Consider the following 12,972-nt stretch of genomic DNA (forward strand, 5'->3'; position numbering starts at 1 on the left):
GGCAGTGGGGAAGAAACTGTTGTTGAATCTTGAGGTCGGGTCTTCAGGCTCCTGTACCTCCTGCCTGATGGCAGCATCGAGAAGAGGCCATTTCCTGGATGTTGTGAGTCTCCTTCCTGAGATATTGCCTCTTGTAAAGTTTGGCTTTATTTGTGGCATGCACACTGAAAGCTGCATTGAAATGAGTCATCGGTTAATAACCATCAGGGTCTGAGGATGTGCTGGGTGCAGCCCACAAGTATTGCCATGCTTCAAACACCAGCACAGCATGTCCATAACTGTCCCTAAGCTGGACGTCTTTGCACTGTGAGTGCAAACCCACATGGTCAAAGTGAGAAGTACAGGCAGCGGCAGCAGTTGAACCCTGGTCCCTGGTGCTGTAATTGCGTTAAGCTATCCGCTACGCTCCTGCACCATCCACCTTCTCTATTGCTCACTTCCCTCCTCCAACAGAACTACGCATGCACACAAAATGCTGGGGGAGCTCAGCAGGTCAGGCAGCATCTATGGAGGGGATAAACAATCCATGTATCAGGCTGAGACTCTTCATCACAAATGGAACCTGGATGAAACATATTTAGTCACAGGGAGAACATGCAGACTCCTTACAGACAGTGGTGGGAATTGAACCCAGCTCGCTGGTACTGTAGAGCGTTACACTACTGCTGTGCTACCCTGGGTTCCCTCTGTGGTGGGGAGAGTGTCTCCATGGTGGAACTCTCTGTCCTAGCCTTGGCATTTGGAAATAACACAATCTCCCTCTTCACACGGATCTTCTTTCTCTTTCCCTCAGATGATCAGGACTCCTCCAGCCTGGCTCTGAACGCTGGGCTGCCATTCAAAAATGCCGGAGTTGGGAAAAGGAACGTCAGAATGAAGAAGAAAAAGAAAGGAGCGATTACAGCCAACTTCTCTGGCACCAAGTATCAAATTGGTAAGAAGATGAGTTCACAATTTCTATTTTTATTTTTTTTTTGTAATTTAATATCCCCAGGGAATAGAACATAGAACACAGAACAATACAGGTTCTTTTCCCCGTAACCTTTGACACCTATTCCATCGTGGTTGATTTATTATCCCTCTCAATCCCATTCTCCTTCCTTCTACCTGTAACTTTTGACACTTTTACTTCTCAAAAGCCTATCAATCTCCACTTTAAATATTCCAGGACTTGGCCTCCGCAGCTGTCTGTGGCAATAAATTCCACAGATTCACTGCTCTGATTCAAAAGAAATAATCCTTAATTCTGAGGTTGAGCCCTCTGGTCCATGACCTTTTCACTTTTGGGAGTATCCTCTCCACATCCACTCTACCTAGGCCTCTCAATAGTCAATAGGTTTCAATGAGATCACCCCTTATTCTTCCAAGCTTATGCAAGTACAAGGTGTTTAACCTTAGACACCCCGACTAATCAAGAAACATCAGCCTTCACTTTAAATATACGCAATGACTTGGCTTCCACAGAGGCCTGTGGCACCAAATTCCACAGATTCACCACCCTCTGGCTAAAGGAATTCCTCCTTTTCTCCATTCTAAATGGATGTCCCTCGATTCTGAGGCTGTCCCTTCAGGTCCTAGACTCTTCCACCAAGGGAAACATCCTCTCCATATTCACATGTATTGAAAGAGAAACAGTTCGGTCCTGGCCAGGATGTCAAGGTTACAGGGAGAATGGGGTTGAGTGGGAAAATAAATCAGCCATGATGGAATGTCAGAGCAGGCTCGATGGGCCAAAGGGCCTCATTCTGCTTCTGTCTCTTATGGTCTAAGTGAGAAGACAGGTTAGCTGAAATGGCAGGGAGGCTCTGAGGTTTGGGACGTGTAAAGGATCAGTAGTAAGAAACCTATTGAGATCACGAGGCTCAAGTTATGCTGCTGTCTATTGAATATTCCTCTAGCACAATAACATGGGTCCTTAACCTCATAATCAATCTACCGTTTCATATCCCTGGGACCTCATTGTCTGCCTGCACTGCACTTCCTCTGCAACCGTAACATGTAAACGTCTCAACTCTGGTTGGACCAAACTTGGAGTACTGCGTTCAGTTCTGGTTGCCTCATTGTGGGAGGGATGAGGAAACGTTTGAGAGGGTGCAGAGGAGATTGACCAGGATGCTGTCTGGATCAGAGAGCATGTCTAATGAGGCAAGGCTGAGCGAGCTGTGGCTTTTCTCTTTGGAGCAGAGGACGAAAGGTGACTTGATAGAGGTGAACTTGTTGAGGGCAGCCTCTTACCCGGGGCAGGAATTTCTAATCTGTGTGGCAAAACTTTAAGGTGATTGGAGGACAGTATACTGTAGGGGGTAATGTTGGGTGGGATATTAGGTTTTTTTTACACTGAGAGTGGTACATGTGGGGTTCCTTAAGGTTATCATAGCCGGGGATGGTAATGGGGATAAAGTGCTCCTAATGGCATGCATCTCAAATAGCCTCTGACAACCATCTCGCTTCTGGCCTTCCCATGCAGCCGAGCCAATAAGCCTGGCGTAACTGTTTCTACTGAAAGGAGAAGGGGCAAAGGTGGATTACTGGCACCTTAAAGCCAGTCGTTTTGGGCAGATGGAGCTCAATACCCATGGTTAGCAGCTCATTTAGGAGAAGGAAATCTCTGATCTCAAACCTCCGTGGCCTTGTGGTTATGATCACTCATGGGAAAGGCTTTGGGAGTAAATCCCAAGGAAAAATCTGGAGCTGGAATCTCTAAGGCAGTCCGATGTTGAGTAACACGCACACAAAACTCTTTTCCACAGACGCTTGCTGACCTGCTGAGTTCCTCCAGCATTTTGTGTGTGTTACTCTGGATTTCCAGCATCTGCAGAACCTCTTGTGTTTGAGTTCTACATCGAGCTCAATGCCGACTGGCAACTCCTGTGGTGCCGCTGGTGCCAAACTGTATCGGTCTCTGCCTTTCCTTTGGATTCATCAGCTGTGTGGAGACGGGGGGGAGCTTGCCATGTGGGTAACAGTTTGCCCTCCATATCGAACTGCTCTGGCTTGAGGATCATGTGGACAGCTGGGACACAACGTCCACAGTCGACATCGACCAACAGAGGGCCTCACGTTGCCTCGGAGGGTGTGTGGAATGTGCTGCCAGGGGTGGTGGTTGAGGCAGATACACTCGGGGCTTTGAAGAGACTCTTGGATCGGCACATGGATGATAGAAAAAATGGAGGGTTATTTGGGAGAGAAGGGTTAGATTGATCTTGGAGTAGGCTAAAGGGATGGCATAATGTTATGGGCTGAAGGGCCTGTACTGTTTGATGTTTTATGCTCTACATTATGTTGTTGTTTCCCCTTGTACTGTCTCCATGCACTGATGTGATGAGGTGATCTGTATGGTGGTGTGTGAAACAAAGTTCTTCACTGGACATGGTGGCGTTGATACACCAGTTTATCAACGCAGTTATTTGGGGCACCTCTGGACCAGTACATTTTGGTCCAATTAAGCTGCTGCCCCAATTAGACAAAGTTTTATGAAAATAGTTAAAAACATATGAGAATACAAGCTATCATTTAACTGAGTAACTAATTATGAATTTAAATGAGATACATAACAAATTATAACATTACCAATACTACTACAGTACTATTCTGTGACCACAGTTTGTGCAGCTTCAGAGCTGTGTGTCAGACATGGCTATAAGCAGCACTGGGGCCCCACAGAGGACAGTATTAGCTCCCTCTGTTTACCCTGTGGACCTCAGTCATACAACATAGTGTCATGTCATCTGCAGAAATAACCTGATGACTCAGCAATAGTTGGGTGTATAAAGGGAGGACGGGAGGATGAATACAGGGCCCTGGTGGAGGACTTTGTCGAATGGTGCAAGCTAAATCATCAGCAGCTCAACATCAGTCAGACAAAGGAGATGGTGATGGACTTTAGGAAGATTCAGTCTGCATTGTTCCTTGTTACATTTGATGGTGAGGATGTGGATGTGGTGAGGACCGACAAGTACCTGGGGTGCACCTGGATCACCAACACAGAGGCTGTGTACAAGAAGGGCCAGAGTTGCCTCTACTTCCTGAGGAGACTGAGGTCCTTTGGGGTATGCAGGCCTCTCCTTCACATGTTCTACCAGTCTGTTATCGCCAATACAATCTTCTATGTGGTGGAGTGCTGGGGCATTGGCATCAACACAGGTGATGCCAACAGGCTCAATAAACTGATTAGAAAGGCTGGCTCTGTTACAGGAGTCAAACTGGACACACTGGAGGCTGTGGTAGAGCAAAGGACCCTCCGGAAAATCCTGGCAATTCTGGACAATGTTTCTCACCCTCTGTATGTCACCTTGGCTGAACAGAGAAGCACTTTTAGTAATAGACTAAGGTTACATCCACACTAGACTGGACAAATCTGTAACAAAAGCTTTTTCTCTTCGCTTTGACCCTCCGTCCACACTAAAATGGTGTTTTCCTCCCCCAAAAATGGAGCTTTTCTAAAACGCCCTTCAGAGTGTGTAATTCTGAAAATGTCGGATTGGCCGGAGCAGTGTGGACGGGGTAACCGGAGAAATCTAAAAACGCTGCGATGATGTGCTGGAGCAGATGGTGACGGCAGCTCGCTGTTTCATTGTTTTCTTGAACACAACCTAACAGTTTCAGAACAGATGGCAAGGAGACTGAAGCCGGAAGAGTTAGAAATGTACTCGCCAAATACTTTGACCCATAACTTACTGAATAAATAAGTATACTCACTTTGCCCTGTTTTCTGTCCTTGCTCGTATGAAGGTGGTTTACCTATTTATGCAAGTACTTCTCTGACAATAGATGTGCAACAGCCTAATGTATCATTGTATGGAAATACAAGATAACACTGATGCAGACATGTTTTATACATTTAAAAAGGGGCTTTATTAATGCAACAGAGTTAATCAGTTTTTCAATATTCGTCATCAGCCTGGTCATACTGTCCATGAACTCCCTGTTGATTGCCTCCATACGGTCCAGTATTTGCTTTTTTTAGTTTTAAGTCCTCCCGTGTGAGAGCCAACAGCTGTCCGTCGTTTAAGTTTTTCTAGTTTGTAACTGAACAAACGTGCACCAAGTCTTTCACGGCGAGATTCGACACCAAACATGTTGCTTGTTTTTGGTAGATGTGTCCTGTGCATGCGCAGTAGAAGGAGATTCACTGAAATATCTGTTTTATTATGGACAGAAGTATTTGCAAAAACGCTTAGTGTGGATGCCTATTGTTTTTACACGAAACCGACGTTTTCAAAATTAGCCAGTCTAGTGTGGACGAAGCCTAAGACAACTGCTCCAAAGAGCGCTATATGAGGACATTCTTACCTTCGGCCATTAGGCTCTTTAACGAGTCAACCTATAGATGGGGAAATGATGACCCCTCCTGTTAGACTTTGAGATAACTTATTCTTTTATTCTTTCTTACTTCTCTTCTTATATTTGTATATCTGTGCACTCGTAATACTACTGTGACACTGTAATTTCCTATGTGATCAATTAAATATCCATTTATCTATAAAATGTGTATTAGTTCCTAATATTTATTGATGGAGGAATTCATCCAGTGTACATGGCTAAGACCTTTTGACTGTAAATGAACTAAATCAGCACAGACACCAGGTGCAGGTAATGGACTGCCTCCATAGAATGCTTTCAATGATAGCCAAGTCTTCATTTTCATTGTAACATTCAAGATGGTTGTTGATACCTTCAAATTCTTTGTAGTTTTTAATTTGTTGAAGTAGTGAAATCGTTTCATTTTCACTCCCAGATATTTCTGGCATCCCCATGGCTGAACGCCTGAAACCACAGTGAACAGAACAGTTGTGAATTGTCTTACTGCTCATTTCTCACCAACTATCGGTGACAAAAATCTCTGCTTTTTGAACTCAAGGATGCAAAAGTGACACAATTTAAAAACTCTTCGCTCTAGGCGCAGTGTTGTGTCTGACAGCCATGCAAGTTCACGTGACTGATGCTTGCTAGGAAATATTCCTGTCCCAAATAAATGAAGATGAAGGAAATCTGTCTATTTTTGGATTAGTTTTTGTTTTCCCAAATAAGTGGCTGCCCTGATTAACTGAAGGCCCAATTAATCGGAATCCACTGTATTCTTGAAATGGAGATGTCTAAATTGAGGGGATTGGGTTGAGGTAAGAAGTATGAGGGATTTAGGGGTCCTGATGGAGGGTGGATTAGGGAACTCTCCACCTGAGAAGGTTGTGGAGATAGAGACTCTCACCTCATTTTGAGTCATAGCCCATCTGATCCATGTTAACCAAGGGTCTTCAGGTCTCTTTCCCTGAAGGATATGAGAGTCTTTACACCTGTGCAGGAGTGGAGATCTCAGAGGGTTGTGGGGCTGGGGAAGGTCACTGAGATAGGGATGGATAGGATGAGGGCTGAGGTTATGGAGTGCAGGGTGGGGGCTGGGGATTGTCCCGGCCTCGCTGTGGGAATGGGCTTGCTGAGGCTTCGTCAATGCTGTTCCCCACCCAGTGCGTTTGGCGATACTGGAGGCTGGATTCACGCGAGCGCGGGAGGAGGACGACACCGCCAACCTGATCTGGAACGATGCAGCCGTTCAGCAGGAGCGGATCGCGGATCTGAGGAACTATCAGGTGATCAATTGCACCCTCCTCTATTCCTATACCTTTCCCTCAAACCCTCTATCTCTCCTATTCACCCTCCTTTGCCATTCCTGCACCTTCTCCCACACCCTCCATCCTCATCCTCCAGAATCCCTGCATATTACCCTCACATCCTCTACCCTACACTTCCCCCTATCCTCCATGTTCCCTCCACCCTCCTCCTCCTCCAATCCACACCTTCTCATACACCACCTTCGTGCTTCCCTCACACCCTCCATCCTCTACCTCCCCTCCATCTTCCATCCCCACACACTCCTCCATCCTCCCCTCTCCCCTCCACACACTCCCTGCCTCCTTCACTCTCTTCCCCTACAATCAGCACCACTCCTCCACACCCCTCCAGTTCCTTCCTGTTCTCCTACACCCTTCTCATCCTCAACTACTCTCCTTCCACCCTTCCTCTCCCCTCTCCCTTTTCTTCTCCACTCCCTCCTCTTCTCCTTCCCCTCCCCATCTCCACGCCAGCACCTTTCCCCTCTCCTTATCCCTCTACAGCCTCCCCGCCCCTGCCCACTCTACACTCTCCTCTCCCTCCTCTACACCCTCCTCCGCCCTGCACCCTCTCCTTCCTCACAATCTGTTAATCCTCAAACAGCAAAGACAAGATTTTCTTTTGTGTGAACAACTTTAGTTTGACCATTCAAGCTCAATACACGAGGGTTCCCATCCTCTTACCCACAATCCCACCCCACCCCTCACGCGCACACGGTTGTACCAGTTGGGGGGGGGGGGGTGAGCGTGGCAACTAAACACCTACATAGCCCAAATGAACAGAAGTCAGCGCATCCACTTCAATCCTTCTGTCCTCTGCACACCCTCCTCCTCGCCTACACTCCCCCCTCACCCTCCAGACGAGTCCTACTGCAGGGGTCTGATCCAGAGCCTCCCACCCACTGAGTGTGGCTGTGGAGGTGGAGATACCAGCAACTGGCCCACACACAGTGAGACCTAGACTGTAGTTCAACATGGCCTGGTTCTGAGCAGAATGAAGGCAGGTTGTTGCCATGGTAGCATAGCGGTTACCGTGATGCTGGTACAGTTCCGGGTGCTCAGGTTCCGAGTTCAGTTCCCACACCGTCCGAAAGAAGCGTCTACGTTCTCTCCATGAAACACGTGGGCTTCCCCCCACAGTTAATTGGTAAATTGTCCCGTGATTAGGCTGGGGTTAAATTGGTGGGTTGCTGGGCGGTGTGACTCGTTGGGCTGGAAGGGCCTGTTCTGCACTGTACCTCTAAATAAATAAAATACGATAAACAGAGCCAGAGGGCACTGCAGGCCCGTCAGCCCATCTAGCCTGTGCCTAATTGTTATTCTGCCTCCCCACATTTGGACCATAGCCCTCCACATCCCTCCCATTCAGCTCTGGGTAGCAGCACTGGTCAATTCAATGAGCCCCCAACAGCCGATCTTTGATGTTTTCCGTTGGGGACGTAGCAGCCTTTGTGCTTCATTCTCCTGTGCCTCGGTGATCTGATTCTGCTGCACTCTCTCTCCCTCTCTCTCTCTCCTTACAGAGGATTAATCACTTCCCAGGAATGGGGGAGATCTGTCGTAAGGACTGTTTGGCAAGGAACATGGCTAAGTAAGTGTTGTGGTCTGCAGAGACAGGCATCCACCTGGTGTGAGTTTACCTGTGTGTTTTTTTTTGTTTTATGGTAGTTAATGTTAGAATCAGAATGAGAATCAAATTTATTTTCACTGACGTACACTCAGTGGCCACTTTAATAGGTATACCTGTACTCCTGCTCGTTAATGCAAATATTTAATCAGCCAATCATATGGCAGAAAATCAATGCATCCATGCTTGCAGACATGGTCAAGAAGTTTAGTTGATTTTCAGACCAAACATCAGGATGGGGAAGAAATGTGATCTATGTGACTTGGACTGTAGAATGATTGTTGGTGCCAGACGGGGTGGTTTGAGTATCTCAGAAACTGCTGATCTCCTGGGATTTTCACACACAACCGTCTCTAGATTTTACAGAGAACAGTGTGAGAAACAAAAACATCCAGTGAGCAGCAGTTCTGTGGGTGAAAACCCCTTGTTCATGAGAGGGGTCAGAGGAGAATGGCCAAACTGGTTCACGCTGACAGGAAGGTGACAGCAACTCAAATAACCACACATTACAACAGTGGTATGCAGAGGGGAATCTTTGAATGCACAACATGTCGAACCTGGAAGTGGATGGGCTACAACAGCAGAAGACCACAAACATACACTCAGTGTCCACTTTGTTAGGTACAGGAGGCATCTAATAAAGTGGTCACTGAGTGCATGCTGTGGAAGTTGTTTTGCAGCAGCAGTGCAGTGCAAGGTATTAAAGGATCTCTTTGTGGGAGAAGCTAGAGAGTGGTAGTATATGTTGGCCCCTCTGAATGGAGGCCTGTGACTGGTGCTGGGTTTGAAGTTGTTTGTCATCTTTATCAGTGATCTGAACGTGGTTAACCACGTTAGCAAATTTGTAGATGACACCATGATTGGGGGATGTGGTGGACAGTGAGGAAGAATATCACTTTGCTTGCAGAGGGATTTCCATCTCCTGGAAAAATGGGCTGAAAAACAGCAGATGGAATTTAATCTCTTACTATCTTTCCTTTCGGTTATTCCTGACGAATGGTCTCGGCCCGAAACATCGACAGCGCTTCTCCCTATAGATGCTGCCTAGCCTGCTGTGTTCCACCAGCATTTTGTGTGTGTTGTTAGATGGAATTTAATACAGACTAGTGCTATACAGGACCCAGGTCAGACCCCACTTGGTGTACTGTGCTCAATTCTGGTTGACTCTCTACACGAAGGACGTGGAAACCATAGAAAGAATGCAGAGGAGATTTACAAGGATGTTGCCTGGATTGGGGAGCATGCCTTATGAGAATAGGTTGAGTGAACTCGGCCTTTTCTCCTTGGAGCGACGGAGAATGAGAGGTGACCTGATAGAGGTGTATAAGATGATGAGAGACATTGATTGTATGGATAAAGGCTTCTTCCCAGGGCTGAAATGGCTAGCACAAGAGGGCACAGTTTTAAGATGCTTGGAAGAAGGTACAGAGGAGATGTGAGGGATCAGTTTTTTTACGCAGAGAGTGGTGAGTGCGTGGAATGGGCTGCTGGTGACAGTGATGGAGGTGGAAACCATAGTGTCTTTTAAGAGACTCCTGGACAGGTACATGGAGCTCAGAAAAATAGAGGGCTATGGGTAACCCTAGGTAATTTCTGGAGCTTTGTGAGCTGTATTGTGCTGTAGGTTTTCCATGTTTCTATGTTTCAATGTAGTGCAAGGTTTTGCACTTTGGTATGACCAACCAGGATAGGTCTTACACAGTGAACGGTAAGGCACTGAGGAGTGTGGTAGAACAAAGGGATCTGGGAATACCGGTTCGTTGTAGATCACAATTGCATCACAGGTAGATAGATAGGATCATAAAGAAAGCTTTCGGCCCATTGGTCTTCATAGATCAAAGTACTGAGTACAAGAGATGGGATGTTATGTTGAAGCTGTATAATATGTTGGTGAGGCCTAATTTGGAATATTGTGTGCAGGTTTGGTCACCTACCTACAGGAAAGATGTAAACAAGGTTGAAAGAGTACAGAGAAAATTTACAAGGATGTTGATGGGTCTGGAGGACCTGAGTTATAGGGAAAGATTGAATAGGTTAAGACTTTATTCCTTCAAGCGTAGAAGACTGAGAGGAGATTTGACAGATGTATACAAAATGATGAGGGGCATAGATATGGTAAATGTAAGAAGGTTTACTCCATTGAGGTTGGGTGGGACTCCAACCAAAGGTCATGGGTTAAGGTGAAATGTGAAAAGTTTAAGGGGAACATGCAGGGAATCTTCTTCATTCAGAGGGTCCATTGACTCTGTTCCGCCATTACATCATGGCAGATCCCGAACCCCACTCAACCCCATATACCCGCCTTCTCACCATAACCTTTGATGCCCTGACCAATTAGGAAACCATCAATTTTTGTTTTAAATATATCCATGGCATTGGCCTCCACCGCAGCCTGTGGCAGAGCATTCCATAGATTCACCATTCTCAGGCTAAAAAAGTTCCTCCTTACCTCTGTTCTGAAGGGTTACACCTCAATTTTGAGGCTGTGTCCTCTAGTTCTGGACATTGCCACCACAGGAAACATCCTCTCCACATCCACCCTATCTGGTCCTTTCAACATTCGGTAGGTTTCAATGAGATCCCCCCACATTCTTCTAGATTCCAGTGAGTACAGGCCCAAGGCTGCCAAACGCACTTCATGTGTTAACCCCTTTATTCCTGGTATTATCCTTGTGAACCTCCTCTGGACTCTCTTCAATGACAACACATCCTTTCTGGGATATGTGGCCCAAAACTGTTGACACTACTCCAAGTGCAGTCTGACTAATGCCTTATAAAGCTTCTTAGTGTCGTATCTCCATGCTTTTACATTCTATTTCCCTGGAAATGAATGCCGATTCTGCATCTGCCTTCTTTACAACAGAGTCAACCTGTAAATTAACCTTCTGGGAGTTCTGCACAGGGACTCCTAAGTCCCTTTTGCTCCTCTGTTGTTTGAGTTTTCTCCCCATTTGGATAATAGGTCTGCACTTCTGTTCCTTTTACCAAAATGCATTATCATACATTTCCCAACACTGTATTCTATCTGCCACTTTTTGTCCATACTTCCAATTTGTCCACGTCCTTCTGCAGTCGCATCACTTCCTCAGCACTACCTACTCCTTCACCTATCTTTGTATCTTCTGCAATTTGCCACAAAGCCATCAATCCCATTATCTAAATCATCGAAAAACAATGTGAAAAGTAGCAGTCCCAGTACTGAACCCCGAGGAACACCACCAGTCACTGGCAGCCAACCAGAAAAGGCCCCTTTTATTCCCACTCTCTTCCTCCTGCCAGTCAGCCATTCCGCTATCCATGCTAGTATCTTTCCTGTAACGCCATAGGATTTTATCTTGTTAAGCAGCCTCGTGTGGCACCTTATCAAACACCTTCTGAAAATCTAGGTATCTGACATCCACTGACTCCCCTTTGTCCACCCTGCTTGGTACTTCCTCGAAGAACTCTTAACAAACTTGTCAGGCAAGATTTCCTTTACAGAAACCATGCTAACTTTAACTTATCTTATCATTGGTCTCCAAGTACCTTGAAACCTCATCCTTAATAATAGATTTTCCTAGCCACTGAGGTCAGACTAACTGGCCTGTAATTTCCTTTCTTTTGTCTTTCTTCCTTCTTAAAGAGTGGAGTGACATTTCCAATCTTCCAGTCCTCCGGGACCATGCCAGAATCAAGTGATTCTTGAAAGATCATGACCAATGCATCCGTTATCTCTTCAGCAACCTCTCTCAGGACTCTGGGATGTAGTCCATCTGGTCCAGGTGACTTATCCACCTTATGACTTTTGAGTTTGCCTAGCAATTTTCCTTGTAGTAGCAATGGCACTCACTCCTGCTCCCTGACACTCACGGACCTCTGGCACACTGCTAGTGTCTTCCACAGTGAAGACTGATACAACATACCTATTGAGCTCATCTGCATTTTCTTTGTCCCCCATTACTACCTCTCAGCATCGTTTTCCAGTGGTCCAATATCAACTCTCACCTCCCTTTTTATATAACTGAAAAAGCTTCTGCTAGCCTGCTTTATATTATCAGTTGGTTTGCCCTCCTATTTCATCTTTTCCCTCTCATGGTTTATGTAGTTGCCTGTTGTTGGATTTTGAAAACTTCCCAATCATCCAACTTCCCACTCACTTTTGCAGCCTTGTCTCGAGAGTGTGGAATGAGTTGCCAGCACAGGTGGTGCATGTGAGCTTGATTTCAGCATTGAAGAGAAGTTTGAATAGGTAGATGGATAGAAGGAGTATGGAGGGCCATGGTTTCAGTGCAGCTTGCTGGGAGTAGGCAGTTTAGATGGACTAGATGGACTGAAGGGCCTTTTTCTGTGCTGTACTTCTCTGTGACTCGATGATTCTAAGAAATCAAGAAGCACTGCAAAAAATATAGTGAGGTACAGTTCATGGGTTCATTGTCCATTCAGAAATCTGATGGCAGAGGGAAAGGAGCTGAATCATTGAGCGTGCCATTTCAGCTGCCCTGACGGTATCAGTGAGATGTGGGCACATCCTGGGTGGTGGGGATCCTTAATGATGGAGGCTGGCTTTTTGAAGAAGTCTTTGATGATAGGGAGGCCAGGGCCAATGATGGAGCTGGCTGAGTTTACAACCCTGTGCAGGTTTTTCCGATCCTGTCTGTTGGGGCTCCATATCATGCCCTCTTTTCAGTTACAACCGGATTTGCACCTCACTTGTGGCTAAGGGTGTTTGAAATTGCTCTGCCTGGGCCCCTTCAATTC

General features: G+C 46.2%; 1 protein-coding gene across 6 annotated transcripts in view; it reads left to right on the plus strand.

Moving 5' to 3' along the window:
* The window catches only part of ttll7 (tubulin tyrosine ligase-like family, member 7), a 204,366-nt gene that overhangs the window by 57,790 nt on the left and 133,604 nt on the right, over nucleotides 1-12,972 (plus strand). For all 6 annotated transcript variants that reach the window (XR_009514665.1, XM_059983750.1, XM_059983752.1 and 3 more), the window contains 3 exons: nucleotides 794-934; nucleotides 6,466-6,587; nucleotides 8,132-8,199. Coding sequence is in view for 5 of the 6 variants with exons in the window: in XM_059983750.1 (XP_059839733.1) it covers nucleotides 794-934; nucleotides 6,466-6,587; nucleotides 8,132-8,199 (331 nt within the window). In the remaining variant the exon portion in view is untranslated. The remainder of the gene's footprint in view (nucleotides 1-793; nucleotides 935-6,465; nucleotides 6,588-8,131; nucleotides 8,200-12,972) is intronic.

The sequence above is a fragment of the Hypanus sabinus genome, chromosome 11, assembly GCF_030144855.1.
Source record: "Hypanus sabinus isolate sHypSab1 chromosome 11, sHypSab1.hap1, whole genome shotgun sequence".
In the NCBI taxonomy this organism is placed as follows: domain Eukaryota; kingdom Metazoa; phylum Chordata; class Chondrichthyes; order Myliobatiformes; family Dasyatidae; genus Hypanus; species Hypanus sabinus.